General features: G+C 50.1%; 1 protein-coding gene across 1 annotated transcript in view; it reads left to right on the plus strand.

Annotated features, from left to right (window-relative positions):
* Positions 1 to 20,994, plus strand: part of CCNI (cyclin I) — a 23,474-nt gene continuing 2,480 nt past the window's right edge. The window contains exons 1-5 of the mRNA XM_063415496.1: positions 1 to 198; positions 11,944 to 12,100; positions 17,435 to 17,569; positions 19,905 to 19,979; positions 20,147 to 20,287. Coding sequence (XP_063271566.1) covers positions 11,987 to 12,100; positions 17,435 to 17,569; positions 19,905 to 19,979; positions 20,147 to 20,287 — 465 coding nt within the window. The 5' untranslated portion in view covers positions 1 to 198; positions 11,944 to 11,986. The remainder of the gene's footprint in view (positions 199 to 11,943; positions 12,101 to 17,434; positions 17,570 to 19,904; positions 19,980 to 20,146; positions 20,288 to 20,994) is intronic.

Genomic DNA, 20,994 nt, shown 5'->3' on the forward strand with positions numbered 1-20,994 from the left:
CCCTCCCCCCCCACAGATTCCCTCTCACCCTTCCCTCCCCCGTCATGGCGACATGAGGAGCCCGCCGGCCACCGCCGCCGCCCCGGGCATGGGCCCCGCACGGTGCTGAAGCGCCGCGGAGGAGCCCCGGCGCCGCCGCTCCGCCATGGGGTGCTGATGGCCAGGCCCCGCCGGGCACCCCGCCGCCGCGCAGGGGAGGTGAGAGCCGGGAGGGGACGGGGGGCTCGGGGCTGTGGGGGTTGTGCTCGGCATCGCTGTGCAACGCTGTAGCTATAAACGCTGTAAACATACACGCGCAAAGTAAGCGCGCGCAGAGCATCCTGCCGGCCGTGCTTTGTGTGCCCGTGCGGGTGCGGTGCCGGCGCGGGTCCCTGTCCCGTCCTCCGCCGTGACCCCCGGCCCGTGCAGGGCTCAGCAGCGCATCTCTGCCCCAGGTGTGACTGTGGTCACGGCGCGACGCTCGGGATTTACAACCGGAGAACCTTAAGGGGTTGGAATGCACCTTAAGGATCACGTAGTCGCAAACCCTGCGCCGTGGGCAGGACACCTCCAGGTGACCAGGTTCTGCCAAGCCCTATCGAACCTGGCTTGGAACACTTTCAGGGTTGGGGCATCCACAGCCTCCCTTGGGCAACCTGTTCTAGTGTCTCACCAGTGTTATAGTGAAAAATTTCTTCCGAATATCGAACTTAAAATTTCCCCTCTTTCAATTTGTACCTATTACGCCTTGTCCTGTCACTACAGTACCTGAAGAAGAGTCTCTCTCCAGCTTCCCTACAGGCCTCCTGGTTTTGGGTTTTGTTTCCTTTTCTTCGTGTACTTCATTTGCAGAGACGGGCTGCACTCTCTCTCCTCTTCCCTCTTAGTTCTCCCGGCTGCGATGGAAGAAGTTTCCTTGAAGGAAGAGCAGCATTGTGTTCTCTAAATCCATCTCCAGAGGGGTGAACTGAAGGGAGTGAGATTGCCATTGGTTTTTTGCCTATGGTAAAAAGCAGTGACTAAAAAAATCTTTCTGAAAACTTGTCCACTGAACACAGAAAAACCTGCTCACCTGTCCTCCCCTTTTGACCACGTGAAGAAGGGAAAAAGGAACAATCCCTCATTTTACTGCTCTTAAAAGGGTCTTAGCTGGCAGGCTGATTCAAGCCTGAATTTAAAAATGATTTCAGCATCAGCCTTTGTCTGCTCCCAGACATTTCTTTCTGTGGTGTGCTGCAACAGTGTGTACATAGCACAGCCCGTTTTAAAGACAGAAGGGTAAGATTTTTTTTAATAAAATGTTGAAACTGAGCAAGATGCAAGTGATGCACACTTGGGAAAGGGGAGCATCTCCCTTTTCGCTGCAGGGGTGGCAGCTGTGCCCCCACCTCTGCAGGTGCACCTGGAGGCCAGGTCAGGCAAGGTGAGTGTGTCTCTCAAAAAGCAAATCATGGCATGTTTTCCTTGTCTCAAGGGTTGGATTTTGGATCTGTGGAAATGATTCAGATTCAGTTTTCAAGTAGTTTGACTGGCTCGTAGGACAGGGCTTGTTCTCATCCGTGCCTACATAGACCTTGGCGTGGGATGTGGGAAGCTGATTTTTTGGCTTCTCCCCAGCAGGAACTGAACTTTCACATGGGGGGTGTGTGTATATAGATATACACACATACAGAGTTTTAATTAACCTTCAGCCCTGTGTAGAACTTATGCACAGTTTGATGTGGCAGAACTGATCTTAGCTGCTGTTTTAATTGTGTCTGTTCTGTATTCCCAAGTCCTGCTCTTTATTTGGTCTGGGACCCTACTTAAAGATACTGATAGTGCCCCTGGTGAGAGCCTGGCTGTGTTGGGATCCTGTGCACAGAAGGTGCTCCCTGCTGGGTGCCAGCGGGGCCAGGCATTCCCGCTGTTCCGTGTTTGGGGTGTCACAGGCTGGGCCCGTGCTGGGAGCCCGCCGGGAGCAGAAACTGCGCGGCATTTCTCTGGATGGGCCTTGGGGGCTGTGTTTCCCCGTTCCCAGACCTGTCTTCCATCTTAAAGTAACCCTTTGATGCAGTCGACGTTTGTGAGTAAATGAGTTGTTTTCCTGTTTTCAGGTGGTTCCAGTAATATGTACCTGCATTTGTCAGTTTAATCGGGGTCAGTCCAACCGTGACACTGTTCAGTGCTGCTGTCTTTGCTCGTGTCACTGCCCTGGGAGAAGCTTTTTGGTGGACCAAGTGTTCACAGCTTTGAAAAGCTTTGAGCATCTCCCCTGTAATTACAGCCTCTTTCCTTTTCCATTCTCAGCCTTTCTGTGCTCACCTGTCTTTTAGCATCCCTCATGCACAGACTGAAACAAGACCTTGAGCAGCGTCCCAGTGGTGGAAGGTGCCTTCCCTCAGGGCCTCCTGGAAGATGCTTTCCCTTGCACACCTGCAGCCATCCAATGGTTAAAGCAGTAATTAGTCTTGACCTCATGCTGAACTGGCTTTTGGGGAACATTTATACTCACAGGTCTAATCACTGTATTTTACAAGGCACTTTTTATATTTAGGAAATAAAGTTCAGCATCATGCCAATGTAAATGATCCATTTGAACTGGGTGTGGAAGGGATAGATAAAAACACCTGCACTTTATGCCACACTGAGGGATTTTAAAAAGGTCAGGCAGGACCAATGGCCTCAGGAAAACCAGACATCATGTTTGAGTGCCAAATGATAACCCTTAGGACTTGGTTGCCTGAGCGTGGAGCAGACTGTGAGTGGAAAAGTCCTGCATCTCTCGATGGAGTGTAACATGGCTGTGGGGTCTGAATTCCTCCCTTGCAATATGTAGAATGCCTGCCCAGAACTAACTTGCCTGGGAACCTGCCTGTATTTGCCATTTTTCCTTTGCTCCCATAACTTTGTGGGGCCTGTGGAGGTCCTGACCAAAGACCTTTTCACCAGCACGCTCCAGTGAAGCAGCAGGAAACCAGGCTGGCCATCAACAAGGTGGATTTTAAGGGGGATTCTGCTTCATTGAGAATAGTTTCTTTCAGAATACAGTGCAATAATAGCTATTTTCAAAAGCCAAAAAAGTGTAGCAAAGTCATTGAGATGGAAGGAAATCTCAGGTGTCTCCGGTCTCTGTACAAAGCAGATGTGGTCTGACATTTTCCCTTCCTGTGTGTTTGCTGACTGCGAATATTACCAACACTCATTTATTAACCACAGTGGGTGTTTGCACTTGCCATAAACTCCTCTAAAAGCTCACTCATAAATAACACGTTACTACAGATATTCCATGTTGCTCAGCAGCCCAGACACCAAACATCTTTACCAGGGTGATGGGAGCTGCTGGATGAACCCATCTGCCAGAGGCTTTTGGACCTTTTCGGTGGCTTTTCACTGCACACAGCAAGACCCTGTTTCTTGGCTGGGGTGACCTGACTACAGTATCTGTTAGACAAGAACTTGGCTCCTAAAAACTTCAACTTTTATGCTTTTTAATAATTTTGACTGTAAATCTTGGTGTTGACATGCTCCTAACGCAGCCATGCAGCTGAAGCATCAAGCTCAGCTCAGCTGTCATTAGTGAGGGCCCTGCAAGTGCGTCCGTGCACACAGTGACAGGAGCAAAGCGGGGTTCACACAACTCGCCCGTGGAAGCAGCAGCAGGAGCCCTCCAGCTGCTCTTACAGACTGCCTCAGACATGCTGCTTCCCTCCCCTTCATCTGTACCTCCCCTTTCAGAGCTCCCATGTGTGGGTTTATTTTTTTTAGGCTCAGGAGTGGTTTTAGGTTGTTCAGAACTGTGGATATATCAAAGCTCTTGCAGGACAGGAGAGCTGAATACGCAGGGAAGAGCCAGGACTGTGCCTGTGCCATGCCGTTTTTGTGGACAATTGGAATTATATCCTTTTCTGTATTGTCTCAACAAGAGGCTAATTAGTCAGCAAGCTCAAGCTCCTGGAGGATAATTAAGCTTTATAAGTGTGGGTTCTTCTTGGTTGATGAGAAAGAGGAGGCAGTACCCTCAGAGCACAAGAATGCTGCTCTGCAGCTACTGTGCTGTACCTCATAATTGATCTATTGTTTCAAGAGCAGATAATTCCTCATTTCCTCATAATTATCTTTTTACTGCCTTACACTGCATCCTGATATTAACTGTAATCACTAATTTATCCTGAAGCCAATCAGAATCTACAAAGCAAAATACTGGCCTTGGTGAGCACTTAGACTTTCAGACAAAATTCTCTTTTGTTGTTGTCAAGAGGAATCAAGCCATCGTAGTCAGACATTTTTTGGATGTGGGTGTTGAACTGGGTATAAACTTGTTTGGTTTTATCACTGTTCATTGATGTTAATGACTGACTAGTGCCGAAAGACAAAAAGAGGTACTGCTGAATCCTGTCTCTGTGTTTTTGCCCACAGAGGCATTGTATTTATTTGGTTTCAGGGGATTATATTACTCAAAAGGTGGTGCGTGATGCTTTAAATTCCAAATGCCTGTTGGCCCTTGCCTCTAGAGAGTTAGTTTTTATGGGCTTGAAAGCCTGTGGCCCTATTTTATGAAATTACTGCTCTCCCTCATATGTTGTGAGCTTGGAACCTTGGAGTGACTTCCTTCAAGTTACTGTTGATTTATACCAAGTTACATTGGTGGTGGGAGAAGTGAATCATGCTCTGCGTGTGTTGCTTTGAGGAGACTACCAGTGAGACATTACATAATGCCAGGTTTGGTTTGCCCCTTTTTTTTTGAATTTTAAAGCCTTCCTGCTGCTTGAGGAATAGACACGCTGCTCTGGGCCCTTAGATCTGGGCTGCTTTGAGCCTTTAGCCCTTGAGATCCCCAAGGGCTTGAGGCTGGAAAGTACCTCTGAAGGTCAGCTTGTCCCAGGCCCCTGCTCAAACAGGGCCACCTAAAACCAGTTGCTCTGCCCTGTGTCCAAACACTTTTTCAATGCCTCCAAGGATGGAAACTCCACAGGCTCCCTGAGCAACCCAGCCAAAGCTCTGTCACCCTCACAGTAAAGAAATGTCACTGATTACTGCCCTCTGGTCACATTCAGGTACTTTTGAATCTACCTCACTGTCTACTTATCCAGACCCTACTTCCAGCCAGAAGTCTGCCCAGATTCTCCTTGGCCTTCATCTTGCTACCCAAGTACTCAAGCCCCTTCCATCTCTCCCATAGCTTGCCAGATGCAATTCCAGCTGGGCTTTGGCTTTTGTCTGACCTCAGCTGCCTCTGCTATCCCATGGTCACTGCAGCCAAGGCAGCCTCTGACCCTCACACGTCCCTTGTTAGCCCCTGTGTAGGAGGCTGTGGGGTCCAGTGGAAGCCCTGTATCCAGGGTGCTCCTGGGTTCCTTGTGCTCTGCCACGCTGTGCTGCCTGCACACGTCACCGTTGTTGGGAGTCCCCCACGGGGACCAAGGCACCAGCATTTCCTCTTTGCAGTGAGCCTGTGTCCCTCCGCTGCAGCACTCCCAGGTTATGGGAGCCATCCCACCACACGTCTGTGATCCAAGACTGTATTCTTTCACATGCACACACCTCCCCATGTTACCTACCTCCCCACACTGTTCATAGCAGACACACACCTCAGGGAAGCAGCCCAACGTGCTTACCCACCAGAAGGGAACCTCACAGATGTGTCCCTGCTTACATGCAAATGCTGAAAGTGACCCCACTTAAGCATCATTGGTTATATTTTTGATGCGTTCCTGTCATCTCACCCGACATGCTTTGAACCTTTTTTATAGTTACAAACCCTGAGGTGGGGCAGAAGGTTTCCTCTTAGTGCCAGCAATCACCCGCTTCCTCCCTTCCTCTTCTCCCCGGACACTTCAATTACCTTTGATGGTGGAGGTGGGCACTGCTTGCTTCTCTGTTGCAGATGGGGCTGAGGCTCTCCAGGCTGACCAGTCCCAGAGAAAAGCCTGTCCATCTTCCATGAAACTGATGTTGTGCAGCCTGTTCACTTCCTCCTAAAACTCCTCCAACTCAGCACCACAGCTCTTCCAAGACAACCAAACTTTCTGCAGGACCAAGTTCCTGGGCACTCCCTGCAGGGGAAATGGCCCTGTGGTGTGCCTCCACCATGCCTGAGACTGCTCATACTGGAGCAGGGCTGCCAGAGTCCCCCTTCACAGCAGCTCTGTTCCACAGCAGCTCTGGCAAAAGGGGCTGCTGCCTCGAGCTGCCTCTTACACAGACTGTGCCCAGCTGCTCTGAGTGGGTGCTTGGCTCTCCCTGACTGGGGGCAGCTGCTGGGGCTCCCTCTTCTCACTGGTTTAGTGGCTCAGCAACAGCAGTGCCCTCAAGTTCCTCAGAGGTTCACAGGTGTTCCCCAGTAGTCCTGAACCTTGTCCCCAAAAGATCCAGAGAGTCCCCAGCAGAACCCAGAGGCTGCCATGCAAACCTTGGTCAGTTGCCTGTGGGAGCTGCTCATTCCTTTACCAGTGGTGTACAGGGAATTTGTACAAGGCTCAGCCATTGCTGTCTTGGATTTATCTGTCATTTACGCTGGAAACAGCATAAATATAATTGGGGTCGTTTCAGTAAATGCTCGTTTCTCTTTGCTTTATTCTGTCTGGTGCTTCAGTTCTGAACAAGAGGATGGCACCATCTTCTTCTTGGCATGTGACCACTGTGATTGTCCCAGGCGAGGGCTGACTGTCCTTGACGTGACACCCCAGTGCACACAGTAAAGGCTCACATTCCTGACCTGTTCCTGAGCCTTGGGATCTGCTGCCAAACAATTGCAGGGCCCATTCCTACTGAAATCCATCCCGTGGCTGATTTTTATAAACGTTGTGAGGAATTTACATTCTCCACTGATTTTTTGGTTCAAATAAACCAAAATCTTGGAGCAGAACTCATAAAAATAATACTGAGTTTCATCTCCTGTTTGTATCACCACATAAGTTCTGCAGCTGGAGCTGTTCTCCTAGGGCTGAATCCTGCATTTCCCTTTTATCCACAGTGTGCTTGGTCTGTTGCTGCCCCAGCAGGGAGAGGAGCTGTGGTTAAAGCAGCCTGTTTGCACCACTCAGAAGCTGTGGCATGGAATATTTAAGCTGTTACTGACCAAAGACCTTTCTGGGCAAAGGCTGCTTGAATGGACTCATCTTGGCAGTTTGCAGACAAAAAGGAAATGTCAGCCACCACCACCTCCCCCTCCTCCTCCTCTGGCACTTCTAGAGCCACTAGAACAGGGAGTGGAGCGGGCATGGGTCTGGAAGCACTCCCATCTCTCCAGGAGGGAAGAATGGTGACATTGTCTGAAGGTTCAGTCAGGAGTTAATCTTCTACCTTGTTTTTTAAAAGTCCCTACTTTGGAAAATATCATTTTAAGTTTCCTGTAAACAGCAAACCCCTGATGTCAGTCACAAGGCTGGGGAAATGAAGGGGAGCAGAGATCTCTTAGAACTGGTCCCATTTATGTAGCAGCCCTTTTCCAGAGGGCTCCTCCTTCCTAGCTGCTAAATGGACCCTGGGATTTCTGTTTCAAAACAAGACGTAAAAAACCCTCCCTTCCCTCCCATCAAAACATTGCTCTGCATTCCCTTTTCGACCTGTGGTTTTAGCTGGCAGGTTCCTTTAAAATGTTTGGAAAAATTCATCTGTTTGGAAAACCGGCACTAAAATGAGGTCAGCTTTATTTGCACTGGCAGGAGAAATCTGGTTGGAGGAAAAGAAGTGGCGAGTGTGTGATGTACATGAGCCCGCCTGAACGATGCTGCCAAAATACCTCACAGCCTTGCCTTTGTACCAGGTTGTGGGAGGCAGCTCGGGCTGAGTCACACACACAAGTGGCAAGGGCCCTCTTCCTCTCCCAGCCTCCAGAAAATTGCCTCTTTCCGAATTTGGGCTTAGCCAGGGCTCAAGCGTGCTGCTGGTTAAAGGTGTGAGATCACCTGCAGGCCCTGAGGTCTGACACAAACACAGTGCTCCTGGGGAGAATTCTTACTGTGCTTTGTACGTGACCAGGAGCCAGTTTCTTCAAACAGACATGCTTGCTTAGGTGTTAACATTTAAAATTATATTACCAAACATACTTTTCCCAACCATCTACCTTGAAAAATTTTTATTGTCTCACAACACTGTCAAGCTGTTTCCATTGGCCATTTACTTTGTACATCCCAAACTGATTGCTTTGAACCCACACTGGTCATTTGCTCATTTTTTTGCTGTCACATCAAGCTGTGCTTTGGTATTTCCCTCTGCCCAGCACAGAGTTCCAGGCTGCTTCACTGCCAGGGTGTGAGGAAAGAGTTAAGCAGAGAGAAAGCCCCAGGTACTAAAATTAACATCCATCCCAGCCCCCAGCCACAGCTTTGAAATTTCTAATCACAACTTGCAGTTAGACATTTCTGCTAGCAGTAGGCATGGAGCCTTTGAAATCACAGATGGCTGGCTGGAGCTCCGAGGAATTCAGTCTCCTCCTCTCTTCCTTCTGCTTTGCCTTCCCCCCACTGCCCAGGAAAATCTGTTTACAGGTCATCTGTGAGATTTTGTTATTGCTTGCTAAAGCTGAAGAAGATTTGGCTGCTGGTCCCTTGAAAATACGAGGTCTGCAGAAATTGATGTGGTGCTTCAGCTCTATTCACATTACCCTCCTTGTTCAGAATACCAACCTGGATTGATGTGCAAAACAAAGAAAGTGGAGTTTTGGCTGTCTCTAGCCCTAGAAATCTTGTTAATTGTTTACAAAATGGGCTGTGTTTAAAAAGCAAACAAACAAACCCACCATAGCAAACAGAAAACAAGCCCCAATCAAAACCAAAGAGGTTTTTGTTCCTGCCCTGAATCATTTCAGTGATCCTGTTTGTAATTCCGTTGTATGAGGACAGTTAAACTGCAACTGGGGGCAGGAAAATCAGGAGCTGGGTTAGGAGCTTCCCCTGCTAGTGGATAGTATGTTCCTGGAGCAACATTTTTTGTGTTGAGGAGGCACTTTTTATAGTCACTGCAAATGATTACAAAGCCTAAAAATAAAATAACTCCTCTATTTTACATCCCACACAAATGCACCCCCCAAACCATGAAGTGTTACTTGGTCAGGGAGTCGTCTGCCCCAATTCCTGCAGAATCTGCTTTTGGAACTGTAGCCTGCAGCACTTGGCAGCCGAAAATCTCTCCAGGGAAACTGAAAAGCATTTCTTTGAGTGAAGGTAGCTATAAACTTGGACCAAAGAGAGATCTTTATGAGATGAGAGATCTTTATTTTATGGACCAGCTCGGGGTGTTTACCGTGGATAAGGAGGTGATTTTTAATATCTCTCAAAAGTGAAAATTTCACACCAAGGTTTTGACTCTCTAATTTCAGAGCAAGATCCGACTTGCAGCTCCTCACAGGAGGCGTCAAAGGCAGTGCCTTGACTGGGCTCACTTCTCCTTTATTAAAACTCCCCAGCTGTTCTTTAAGAGGTTTCAGCACAGCCTGTTGACCTTCCAGTGACGATTAGGAACTTTAGGAACTGTTTGAACAGTGGTTGAAAAACTCCCAAAGTAACCACAGGGCAAAAAAGCCCCAAACCCAAAACCCCAGCACCCTGGAGCTAAAGTTTAATTTGAAATCAGGGAAAGAAGCAGAAAGCTGAGGTGTGTTAGTTCATGGTGACTGTCCCAGCTTGGGCAGTCCCTCCAGCCGTGGGTGACTCGGGCTCGGTTGTAGGAAAACACGGGAAGATTTTGGCTGGAGCAAATACTTGGTGTGGGGGCAGGCTCAGGCCTCCTGGTGGCCCTGCTGTTGTCTGAGAGGTGCTGCACACCCACAGGGTTCTGTGGTGCTGCTGTCACCTTTCTGGCCTGCTCAGGTGTTACTGTCCTGAGCTGGGCAGAGGGAAGAGTCCATGGACCTCTCTGTGCTGGATTTTGGGAAGCTGTGTCGGCCTCTTGTTCCTCATCCTCCCCGAGCCTGCTGTGCCTCTGCTCCCGTGTGTTTTGGGAAGCCTGCACACAATGCTGCTGGCGTTTTTTCCAATGGCACGCATTTATCTGATGGAGAGCTATGCAAATGGAGATGCAAACTGGATTCAGCCCCGGGGTGCTTGGCCAGTCTCCCGGCTGTGCTCTCTGTGCTGGAAAACTGTGCACCGCTCTTGCTCCAAGGGAAACTTTCAAGCGCATCATTCCTCTTCTTTTTTCCCTTATAAAGGTTATTGTGCCTCAGCCCTCAATTGAATTACGTGCCTAGTTCACAAAGGAAAGGTTATTTTCCCCTCTCTTTTGCCCTTGGCAACTGGAGAGCTGTTGGCAGCAGCGCTCACTAAAAATGCCCCTTACAAGGTCCTGGGTATGCTGGGGCCCCAGGGACACCCCGAGCTCTCTGCTGGGGCCACTGACCAGCCCAGGCAGCACGGGGACAACGTCAGAGGAGATCAGGGTAACTAAAAGCTCTTTCCTGCTTCCAGAGGCCTGTGAAACCCATTTGTGTTGTAAACACGGTGGGAATGTTTATCAGTCACAACAGAAGAAAACAGCCTGAAATTTCTCCCTGTGTTGTCTCCAGTGATTTGGGGGTTGGCTAATTACTCTCTCTTTCCTGCAAAACCAAGGAAGGACCATCAATATTTCACATTAGGAGACATGGGCTAAATATAGCTCCTGCTTTTTTCCTGATGAGTGTGGAGCGAGCTGCTCCCGGCCCCCGGCTCTCAGCACTGGTCCCAGCTGCAGCCTCTGCCGTGGGTCTGCTCCTACTCTTGCCACATTCCATGGGGAGGAATCCAGCCTTTGGGAACCAGCCGGGCCACAGGGGCTGTGGCTCTGATGGGAGGATCACGAGATGCTAATGAAGGCCCCGAGGGAAGGAGCTGGAGGGAGGCTGTGACTGTGCATCCCTGATTCCCCTTCAGCCCCATTTACAATGAGTGTCCTCAGGATCAGCCCCAGGTTTAAAAAAGAAATGCAAAATCGAGTGAAAATGCACGTAAATAAGCTGTGGTTTGAGGTTCTAGGGTTTCACTTCCCCAGGCAGAGTCTCCCTCTGGGCAAGTGAGGAACTTTTAATAGGGATTTTTCAGCCCACAGTGGCCGTTTGGGGGTGGTGGGAAGAGACGCCAAGAGCTTTAGGAGTCCTGTTCAGGAATCCTGGCTCCAAGGTGCTCTGTCTATTCAGTGACATCTGGACACCTTGTGTAGGGATAGGCCAAGCCAGTACAGGCTGTCCCTTGTTCATGGAGCAGGATTTGTTATGTAAAAATCTAACATAGAAGGGGTTCCTGTTCAGGACAGATGGTCCTGACATTTATTTGCCACTTAAAACCTTCTGGACCCTTAGGTGGGACTGGGGTGTGGTTTTATACCTGGTGCAGGTTGTGTGAATAAAGAATAATATTTGTTCTGTATCAGTCTTGATCTTTAAGGTTTCCTTTTGCTCTGGGAAAGCACCTTGAATCTTCATTTGCTCAGAGCTGCTTCTGCTGTTATTTATAACAATGGACTGTTTTCCCTGTGAATTCTGTTTATTTTCTCAGTCAGCACGTTACTTATTTCCTGTAAATACAGCCTGGACTGTTGTATTCACATGAAAATGCCTGGTTAGTGTTTTGCCAATATCCACCTTGGGGGGATTGCACAAGACCTCATGCAAAGAATCAGAAGTTTCAATAACTTTCCTATGGATTTACCCTCCATTTACCATTTCCTTGTTTTGCTTAAGTCATTTAACACTGTCAAAAATCTGCAGCCACAGTCCTGGTAGGCAGCCTCAGAACTACCTAAATAACCTTTTCCATCAGGTCATCTTCTCCATTTGAATGCAGGTGGTGGAAACTGTTGTCTTTAAAGAAATAAGAGATAAAACCCTTGTCTGTGCTTTGTTTTCCATTTGTAATGGACACGTTTTGATGGGCTGTTCCTGCTGAGTGAGGCTGTGCCAGGGCCGGGGGAACAGTTCCACTTCCTGCAGCTTCAGTGCCCTCTGCGCTGCCTTTTGCATGGACAGGCACAGCCCCGTGTTTCACCAAGCTGTCTCTGGTTTTGCAGGTAGCTGTATCCAGCTGGGTGGCAGGTGGATCCAAGGGTTACCATGAAGTTTTCAGGACCCCTGGAGAGCCAGAGGTTGTCTCTCCTTCTGGAGATGGCAATCTCTAGGGAAGCTCAAATGTGGAAAGCATATGTGCCGAAAATTCAGCCCAATCAGGTAAGGTCTGTCCTTCACCTCACCCATGGCAGCAGAGGCAGGAGACTGCCTGGGGAGGGGGTTGGTGGGGAGAACTGGAGGTGTTCAGGAGCAGGTGCCTTTCCTGGCACCCAGGGAATCAGCCTCTGAAGGAAGCGATTCCCTCTTCTTTTGATGGAGAACACACTGCACAGCACACGGGGTTAGATCTCTGCTGGGCTTGTGAGAGCACATACATACCTTGTTCTGATTAAATTAAGTCTACAAACGATGTGGATTATTAGCACCTGTTTCTGCAACAACCAACAACCAACTCTGCAACACTTCTTGAAAGCAGCTTTCTTTTCTTGGAGTAATTCACTAATGACAGCATTGATCTGACGCCTGCTCCAGGAAGAACACCACTGACTCCAGCAGGTCTATTTATGGAGCAGGGTGCAAGCTTGTGTCAGGGGAAGCAGAGCCAGGCACTGGCCTGTTCCAATGAGGAATGTTCTCACAGGACTGGAGGAAAATTCAGGGTGGAAGAGCCCACGGGGGCTCCATAGTCCAAGCCCCCTCTTGTGCTGCAGGGAGGTTGGACCGGGCTGCCATGGCCTCACCCAGCCTAAAGTGGGTTTGTGCTCCTTTGGGAGGAGGCTCTGTCTCACCCGAGCCCTCACAAACAGCCGTGCACTCCCAAAGTTCTGTCTGAAACAGAATGTGGAGTGTGAGGACATTGTCACAGAATTTCTGGCCCTTTGCTGCTGGGCTGGGCTGAAATAACCACACGGAGGGCCCAGATCCAGGCTTGCTGTTGTTGCACCACACAAAATGTTCACACAGGTAAGTCAGCTGCTGTCAGAGCTAATCCCTGTCATGTTTGTTTCTCCGTCTGGCAAACAAGAAGCTGCTGCTGTTGGGCAGGAGCAAGTACATTTTTAAGGACCTCAGTATTAGTTCTGTTAATCCACGTTTTGGTTTCCAAAGGAGCGATTTGGTTGTCAGAGGTGTGGAGTGTGTTGTAGCTGTGGCTGTCTTGAGGCACGTACGGCTTAAGACTCTGGCTTATGGTAAACCAGCCTGTCATTCCCTGCTGGCTGTACTCCTGGGGTGATTAGAATGGAGGGAGATAAGATTACAGGATAACAAGATAGGGTAGCCAAACCAGATTCATAGGTGAGGATTTCACAGGGATGAGGCCCTTGCCTTTCTGCCTTGGTGAAGTTGGTTCTGGTGGCTCAGAAACCACCACCTGCCTCAGGCAGACTTCCAGCAATCAGCCCCTCCTCTGTGCTTGTCCTTGCTCCTGCAATTTCCACCCCCAAAACTCTTGTCTTGGTGTAACCTTTTTGTTTCTATTTTCCTACATGTCAGCTCAGACATTGACATTATCAGTGCTGTGCTAAAATGTTTTCTAGCAGTTAAGGATCAGTAACTGGGAGTGGAAGCTGTGTGTGTTGTGAGTGTGAGATGTAGGAAGGTCAGGGGGAGAGGAGAGCATAAACACAGCTGCCTGCTCGTTGGAAACCCAGACTTGGGAGGCCATAGGGCAGCTGAGAACACTCCTGTCTGTAGTCACACATCTCCCTCTGCGTGTCTGCAGTGCATGACACCCAGCATGTCCAACTGTCCCGTGTTCCCCCAGTGTTCACTTGGGCGATGGAGCAGGCATGGACATGCAATGGGAATTATCCTGTTTTCTGCAGGATCTGGGAGAAGGTCAGATTCCCTAACATCCACTGCCTTCTTCTGAAAGCAGCTGCAGCAGCCTAAAACCTCCCTTGCATGACACTGTTGTTTATTTTCTGTGGCAATCGGGAAATCTGCATCCTTCTGTGGATCAGATCTGGCACCCCAAGCGTGTGGAACTTTCCATTCCCTGCTCCAAGGGTGGAGCGGCTGCACAGGGGTTTAGTGAACTCACCTGCTTTGCCAGTGACAAAACGTTGAGTGCATCTGCAGAAATGCAGTGATCTGACTGGAGACACTAGGGGGGTATTTTTGGGGAGTAAACTTTCTGTTTTGACTCCTTAGGAGACATTTCTGGTTCTGGTGTTTAAAATCGGAACAAACTGAGTTTCTAAATATGTGTCAGTTGAGGTCTTCGACAGGAAGAAAGAAACCCATAGTTACAGAAGCAGGAAGACTTTCCATATTTAGGATGGAGTGCAGAATCTCTTGGGGACTTTGTTCCTGGTGATTTAATGTACCTGATTCTTATGTTTTGTTTGCACTTCTTGTGTAAAAATTCCTGTTCCCTCCTTTAAATGCAGGCCAGTGTTCTGGGTATGTGCAGCATACCAAAGCCAGATCTCACCATGGCTTTTCAGCCTCAAAAAACAGTGGGCTGAGTCTAGAACCTCTTCCTGCTTCTGAATGGATTTGGATTTTTTTCCCTTCTGGTGTCGTTCCCCCCCACCCCGCGGGGACGACATATGAGATGCAGGTGACATTCAGGAGTGTTCTTGGGATTAAGGTTTGAGAAATGGACCCATAAAGACTGGTCAAAGGTTGATTTTCGCATGTTACTGAGTAACTTTGTGGCTGAGAGGCGCATCTCAGAAGATTTGTGAATGTGAAGATTTTTGGATTTTTTATAGAAAGAGAGTGTCAGTTGTGTCATGCCTCCTTTCTTTCCTGTCTGACTCCCCACTTGTTCTCTGTACCTCTTGAGGAATCTGGAGAGCTCAGTTTATTTCCAGTCCTACTAAAGGTCACCTGCTCACTGCCCAGGAGCCTACAGGGACCAGGCAGCAACAAGTATGGGGAAAGACCAGAACACTTGTCTGGGACAGGAGACATAAAGGAAAAGATTATCAGCTGAGGTGTTTTCTCTCGACTGGGCAGCAGTAAAACAGAGCTGTGTTTGAGTTCACAGATAATATTTATTTTAGCTACATATTCCACAGGTCTCAAGGTATGAGAGAGATCAGCATCCCTAGAGATGATTTGCTCTGTGCTTGCTCTCTGGAGCACCCATTGGCCCCTGGTTCTCCTGTCTGGAACAGGGGTGACACACAGAAAGTACCTCTGCCCCAAGGAGGAACCTTTGCTTTCCACCCAAAGGGACTTTCTCACTTTCAGCCCCCAGAGCGTCTCAGTTTTGCTTTTAGTTTCAATTAACTAAGGATCAGTGACCTCGCTGCTTAATTAATTTTACTGTGCAGCACTTTGTTATTTGTGTTCTGAGGGTGTCACAGGGACACCTCTTAGAAAGAGGGATAGAGCCTGGTATTTGTGTGGGAGGCTCCTTGCCCTGTGTGGAGCAGCAGTGGGGATTGTGGGGGCGGCAGGACCAGTTCTCACTCCTGCTGCCTGTCTCCTAAACCAGGCTGTAACAACCTTTCCTGGTGTTGAAACTCACCTGTGTGAGGGGATTCTGCCCCCGTTCTCCTGCTCCTTTATTTGCAGATAGGGTCTGGAGTAGACGCCCTTTTTGTAGGGTGTCAAAAAGAGCTGGAGACTCCGCTCCTTTCCTTTGCTTCCCCATGTAGTTCTTAAGGAGGCACCTTAATTTGGGAGCCTTTCTTGTGCTGGACATGCACTAAGCTGAGCTTTGCAGTTGCTCCTTCCTCGTACAGGCACGGTGGGGCTGGGGTTGGCTCGCGGTGGGTTTGGGTCAAACACTTTTCCCTTCACACAGCAGGGACAGGCCCTGCAGGCAGTGTGTGTGCAGCTGCTGCACCCTGAGTTCCAGTCCTGCTGGGAATGCTCACCCCGAGTCTGAAACGGGGCCTTTTGGCTGCCCACGAACGGCAGGCAGCAAGACCCAAGGCCAGGTCTCGGGAGGGCTGGGGAGGAGAGGCAGCACAGAGAGGAGGAGTCTCACCCTTCCCAGCCATGCTGTTCTTAGGAGAAGACGTCACCTTTTGCCTGGGCAAGCACAGGGAAACAGCGCCCAGCCAGGAGATACAGCACTGGGAGCTGTGGAAGCTGCTGCCTGTTTTGGTGGGATTGAGCAGGAGTGAGATTTGCCAGGGATGGAAGGGCAGGAGGGGTGGTGGTATTGAAATGCCCCCATGCTGCTGAGGCAGAGCCCTTCCTCCCCAGCAGGAACACCACACCTGCCGTATCCACCCCCTCCTCGAGCATTCCCATTTCTTCCCCCCAGGTACAGCCCAGGTGCCTTCCCACTCTCAGGAACACCTTGAGCAGAGCATTCAGTAACCTCTCCTGGTGTGTGGTGTGTTCGTTGTGCTCCTGGGCCCTCCTGCCCCCAGAGAGGCTCACATTTCACCCTGAAACTGCATCGATGATTTTAGAAAGAACCAGTATTTCTTGGAGAAAATAGGTACTTCTTACTCCAGAGCCAGGCTGTAGCTGAGCAGCAGCTGAGAGCAGAGGCCCCTCTGGAGCAGCAGTGCTGGTGACACTGGGCTCTGCAGGGGCTCAGGGCAGAACATGGGCACTGTCACTGCCTGTGGAAGGTACACAAAGCTGTTTCAGTGGTAGACGTAGCCTGAAGTATTTCTTTTGTATTAGTATTAGGGTGGTTTCATTCTAAATTCCTGCTGCTTTGCCCTCATGGCGTTACTGGGGGCAGTTGGAGCCCAGCTTTTCATGCTCCTGGACGCATCTGTGCTGATCATCCCCAATAATCCCCACTGGAGCGAGACCAGACGGTTCCTTGGTTGATGTGAAAGGCTCTAGGAAAGCCGGAGGTATTTCTGAACTGGGTCACGGGGAAGGATTTTGTGTCAGTGACTGAGCTGTGCGTGTGGTTGAAATTCAGCTGTTGTCCAAACAGATCGATGGGGGAGACCATGGCCAAACACCTAAACCGAACACCAAACCCAAGCTGCAGGCAAAGCTGTAGCTGCTGCCTCCCCGTTCCCAGTTCACTGAGCCACTGAGAGTCTTCTGTCAGTTGCTTGCAATTTTCTTTATTTTAACAGGTACTGGAGCTAAAAAATTCCCCATAATTTGAAGAAAAAAGAAACCTTTCACCACAAAACTCCAACAGAGTCCCTGCACTCCGCTGTTAGCAAGGGGGGTTTTTTGCATATGCATGGTTCTGAGGGGGTTAAAATTATATTAAAAAAATAATAATAACTAACTAAATAATAAAGTTGTGGGAACTACTCTGGAGCTGAGCCTGCCAGTGCTTGACAAACTACAAGTCACTCATCCTCTTCTCCCCACTGTACAGGGAATGAGTGAGGTTTGGGATGGCTGTAAGGAAAGTTGTCTTTTCCTGGGCAAGTTTTTGGGATAACTGTGGGGACAGAGTGGTGACTGGGGCTGGCTCCAGGCTCCCCCTTTCTGAAGGAGGCTTTGTTTCAATGCTGAGTGACTCCTGCAGGTGTAAAGCCTTTGGTCCTTTGGGACTTTCTCAGCCCATGTGTAAGAACCGTGTGTCTTTCTCTCCCCCAGGATGTAGCCATTTCTCCAAGGCAGAGGGATGAGGTCATCCAGTGGCTGGCCAAGCTCAAGTACCAGTTCCACCTTTACCCAGAAACGCTCGCCCTGGCCATCAGCCTCTTGGACAGGTTTTTAGGAGCAGTAAAGGTAAATATTTGCAGCTGCAGACACAGGAACAGATTGCTGCCCCCGTGCACGGTCGGTGCGTGCAGTCTGAGCGGTGTGGCCGGACTGCAGCGCTTCCTTCCCCGGCCCCCGCCCTGCCCGACTCACACGTGGGTGGGCAGCAGCAGCTCTGCTCTGGAGCCGGAGCCGGGGGCGGGTTGGGCCCCTAGAGAGCAGTCCCACCTCAGCCTGGGCTGACTGGGGAGGGCAAAGGCAGCGCCCAGGAGCTCCAGGCCAGCCCTCAGACAGAAGCACCAGGGATGGCCCTGCTCACCTCTATGGCTGCATTCCTCCCATTTGTACCACCCCGAAATGCTGGGGCACCTGCTAGCAGGAAACCAGCTGGAAAAAAAACTGAGGAGAGGTTTGAGCCTGGCAAGGGGGCTGGTGCAGGGAAATGGGGGAAAAAGGTTGAAACACAGACGATGGCTTCTGGGGGAGTACTTCCCTACCAAGCTGCTCTACAGCCTGATGGACTCCATCTTGGAATGACGTCCGAGAGGTGGGAAGGAAAAAGGAAAGCAAACACATCTGCAGGCTGTCTGTGTGACAGCTATGCCCTCCTGCTGTGCTGAATCCAACTGGAATGGATGAGCCCTTTGGGTTTCAGGCTGTTCTCCCATAGAAACTGCGTAAAAAAGGGGGGAAGAACATTAGGTCTTCCTGCAAGTGGGACCTGCTGCCCCTCTGGCCCCCTTAGCTAGCCTGTGCTTTGCACCTGCCAAGTGACCAAACACACTGTGCTCCAACCTGGAATCCCTGGTCTGGAGCTGTGAAGTCAGGCTTTGGAAGTTTATCTCTTAACACGTTTGCTCAGTTACATTCTGATGCAATCAGAATTGCTCAGCAATCCGTGGTCTCACCTGCACGTGTCTCACCCCACACCACCACCGTGTTGGGTAAGCAATATCCCATAGGAGATAGCAGCTGGAGGATGCATTCTGAGCCTGTGCCCTTGCTTTTCCATGTGAGAGACTTTGGTAGAATACAAGTGACATCATTCATTAACTCACCCCTTAAATATTAATAAATATTGATCATGTTTTCATGCAAGCCATGGAAGTTATTATTTTTAAGAATCCAAAGTAGCTGATTTACTGAAATGCTGAGATGGCAAAGGTTTAGATCCCTCAGGAGCCAGTGCCCTCAACTGCAGGTTTTCCTGCAGCACATTGGAGCAGCCAGGGAGTCTGTACTGCACACGTGGGACTGCGAGTGCAGAGCCCACTGTGTGCTTTGGGCAGTGAGCGGGAAGGGGGGAAGGGGCTTTGCCTGGGTGAGCACTGGGGCTTTGTGCTCTGTCCCGTTTCCCTCTCCCACAAAGCTCATTCCTCTGATGCAACTGAACTCCTATACTTCAACCAGGGGCTTCTCTGGGGATTTTATTATGAACACCACCAGTCCCTTCCCCAGGAACAGACCTGGGGGTTGCTGGGACTGGCTGTTAGCCAGAGCAGCAGTGCTGGTGTATCTCACTGCACAGCACCCGTGGCAGGGCCCAGTCCCAGTCCTGCCCTAAGGAAATTCATTCCCTTGGGCACCCAAACACACAAGGGCAGGTTGTGAGTGCAGGATTTTAGCTTCCCTTTGCCTTCAGCATCTCTGACCACAGGCAGGAGAGCCCAGCTGCCAGGAGCTGCTCACAGCAGCCTCTGCCTTTCCAGCCCTGGCTGCTCTGGAGGAGGTGGCCATGGCCAGTGGTTGTTCCACTGCCAGTGGGAATGAAGCCCCTTGGCAAGGTGGTCACATGTACAAAGCTCAGAAAAAAATCCCCCTTTCCCCTCCAAATCCTCCCACCTTGCCTAAAAACCATCTCCTTGTGGAAGGGACCAGCTCTCCCTCACTAATCCCTGGGCCAGTTTTGGGAACTGTAGTGTGAAATTACAAGGGTTGTTTTAAAAGTTTTTCTGAGTTACACTTCCCATGCAAAGACAGTGTTTTCCAATTCCCATTTCCTTCCCATTCTATGTCTGACCTGCAGCAGCAGTCAGAGCAGAGCTCTGCTGCAGCAGGTGAAGTGGCTTTTCTGTGAGGGGATGAGCTCCACTCAGGATTTACTTTGCCAGTTCTGCTGCAGTGCCTAAAACCGAGCTCTTCCCAGTCCAGTGCTGCCCACTCCAGTCCCAGGGCTGGAAGATCCCAGCCCTGCCTGACGTCACGGAGCAGGGATTTGTGCTTGGCACAGCTTGCCACTGCCAGGGTGTAGTCAGAGGTCAGCCTGCACATCCAGAAGGACACCCTGGGGCTTGGGGTGCCCCAGCAGAAGGATGAAGGCATCACACTGACACAGAGCCCTCTCTGCTCTCCTGTCCCACAGGCCCGTCCAAAGTACCTGAACTGTATTGCAATCAGCTGCTTCTTCCTCGCTGCAAAGACCATTGAGGAAGATGAGGTAACTCTGTTCTTCTACCGTGGCACTGCTGGACTGTCTGCCCTCCTAGCCCTACCTTTGCTTGCTACTAGTGGTGGCTGCCACTTGGACAGAAATGAAGCCTTTGATGTGATTTCTGTAATGAATAATTTGGTCTCCCGTTTCTTTTTTTGCCTTGGCTTTTGCAGAGGATTCCAGTACTGAAAGTGTTGGCTCGGGACAGCTTTTGTGGTTGTTCTCCAGCTGAAATTCGCAGAATGGAGAAGATCATCCTGGATAAATTGAACTGGGATCTTCACATGGCAACGCCACTGGATTTCCTTCATATTGTAAGTAAAGGGCTGTTAATGTTCTTCCTGGTGTCTGTCAGGGCAAACAATGTGTCAAGAAGCACCTAGACAAAAATTCTACCTGTAGGGGAGCAAAGACCTTGGAATACATTGTAATTCCTCTGTACCTGTAGTTTCTGAAAGAAAATGCCTTGCCAGAGAATTCCAGAGGAGACCTGTCATTCTTGAAGTGGGCCTACCGTCTGACCCTTCGGCCTGGTCTGGGGTGTGTTCAGCCACAGATTCACAGCTCCTGAAAACTGCCCCTAACTCTTCACTGCCAGTGGTTTTCCTCAAAGCCAAACACCAGGCAGCAGGGAAACAAGGAGTGCAGCCATGGAGAAAGCCCCAAGGGTGGGCTGTGAGTGTGGATCCGTGCTTCTGCAGATCTGCACGGCCAAGAGCCAGATCCACACATGAGAGCAAGGGAGGTGTCCTGAGGTTCTCTGTGGAATTTCATCCTCACTCCTTGCCTGAGGAGTTTGTCCAGGACCTCTGAATGCCACATCTGTGGCATGAGAGAAGGGTGGATGGGAAGGCCTTTGGCGGAGCCCAGAGCCTGGTGCCCACGCAGGTCCCACCAGAAAGGCTGCACCAAGCTTTGGTGGGTTCAGCACATCAGGTTTTCCCCACGGGGTGGAAGTTGCTTCCAGGGTTAGGCTGGAGGATCCTTGTGCCTCTGGCTGTTGCCAGGGTGCGCCGTGGCC

Source organism: Prinia subflava, chromosome 18 (genome assembly GCF_021018805.1).
Source record: "Prinia subflava isolate CZ2003 ecotype Zambia chromosome 18, Cam_Psub_1.2, whole genome shotgun sequence".
In the NCBI taxonomy this organism is placed as follows: domain Eukaryota; kingdom Metazoa; phylum Chordata; class Aves; order Passeriformes; family Cisticolidae; genus Prinia; species Prinia subflava.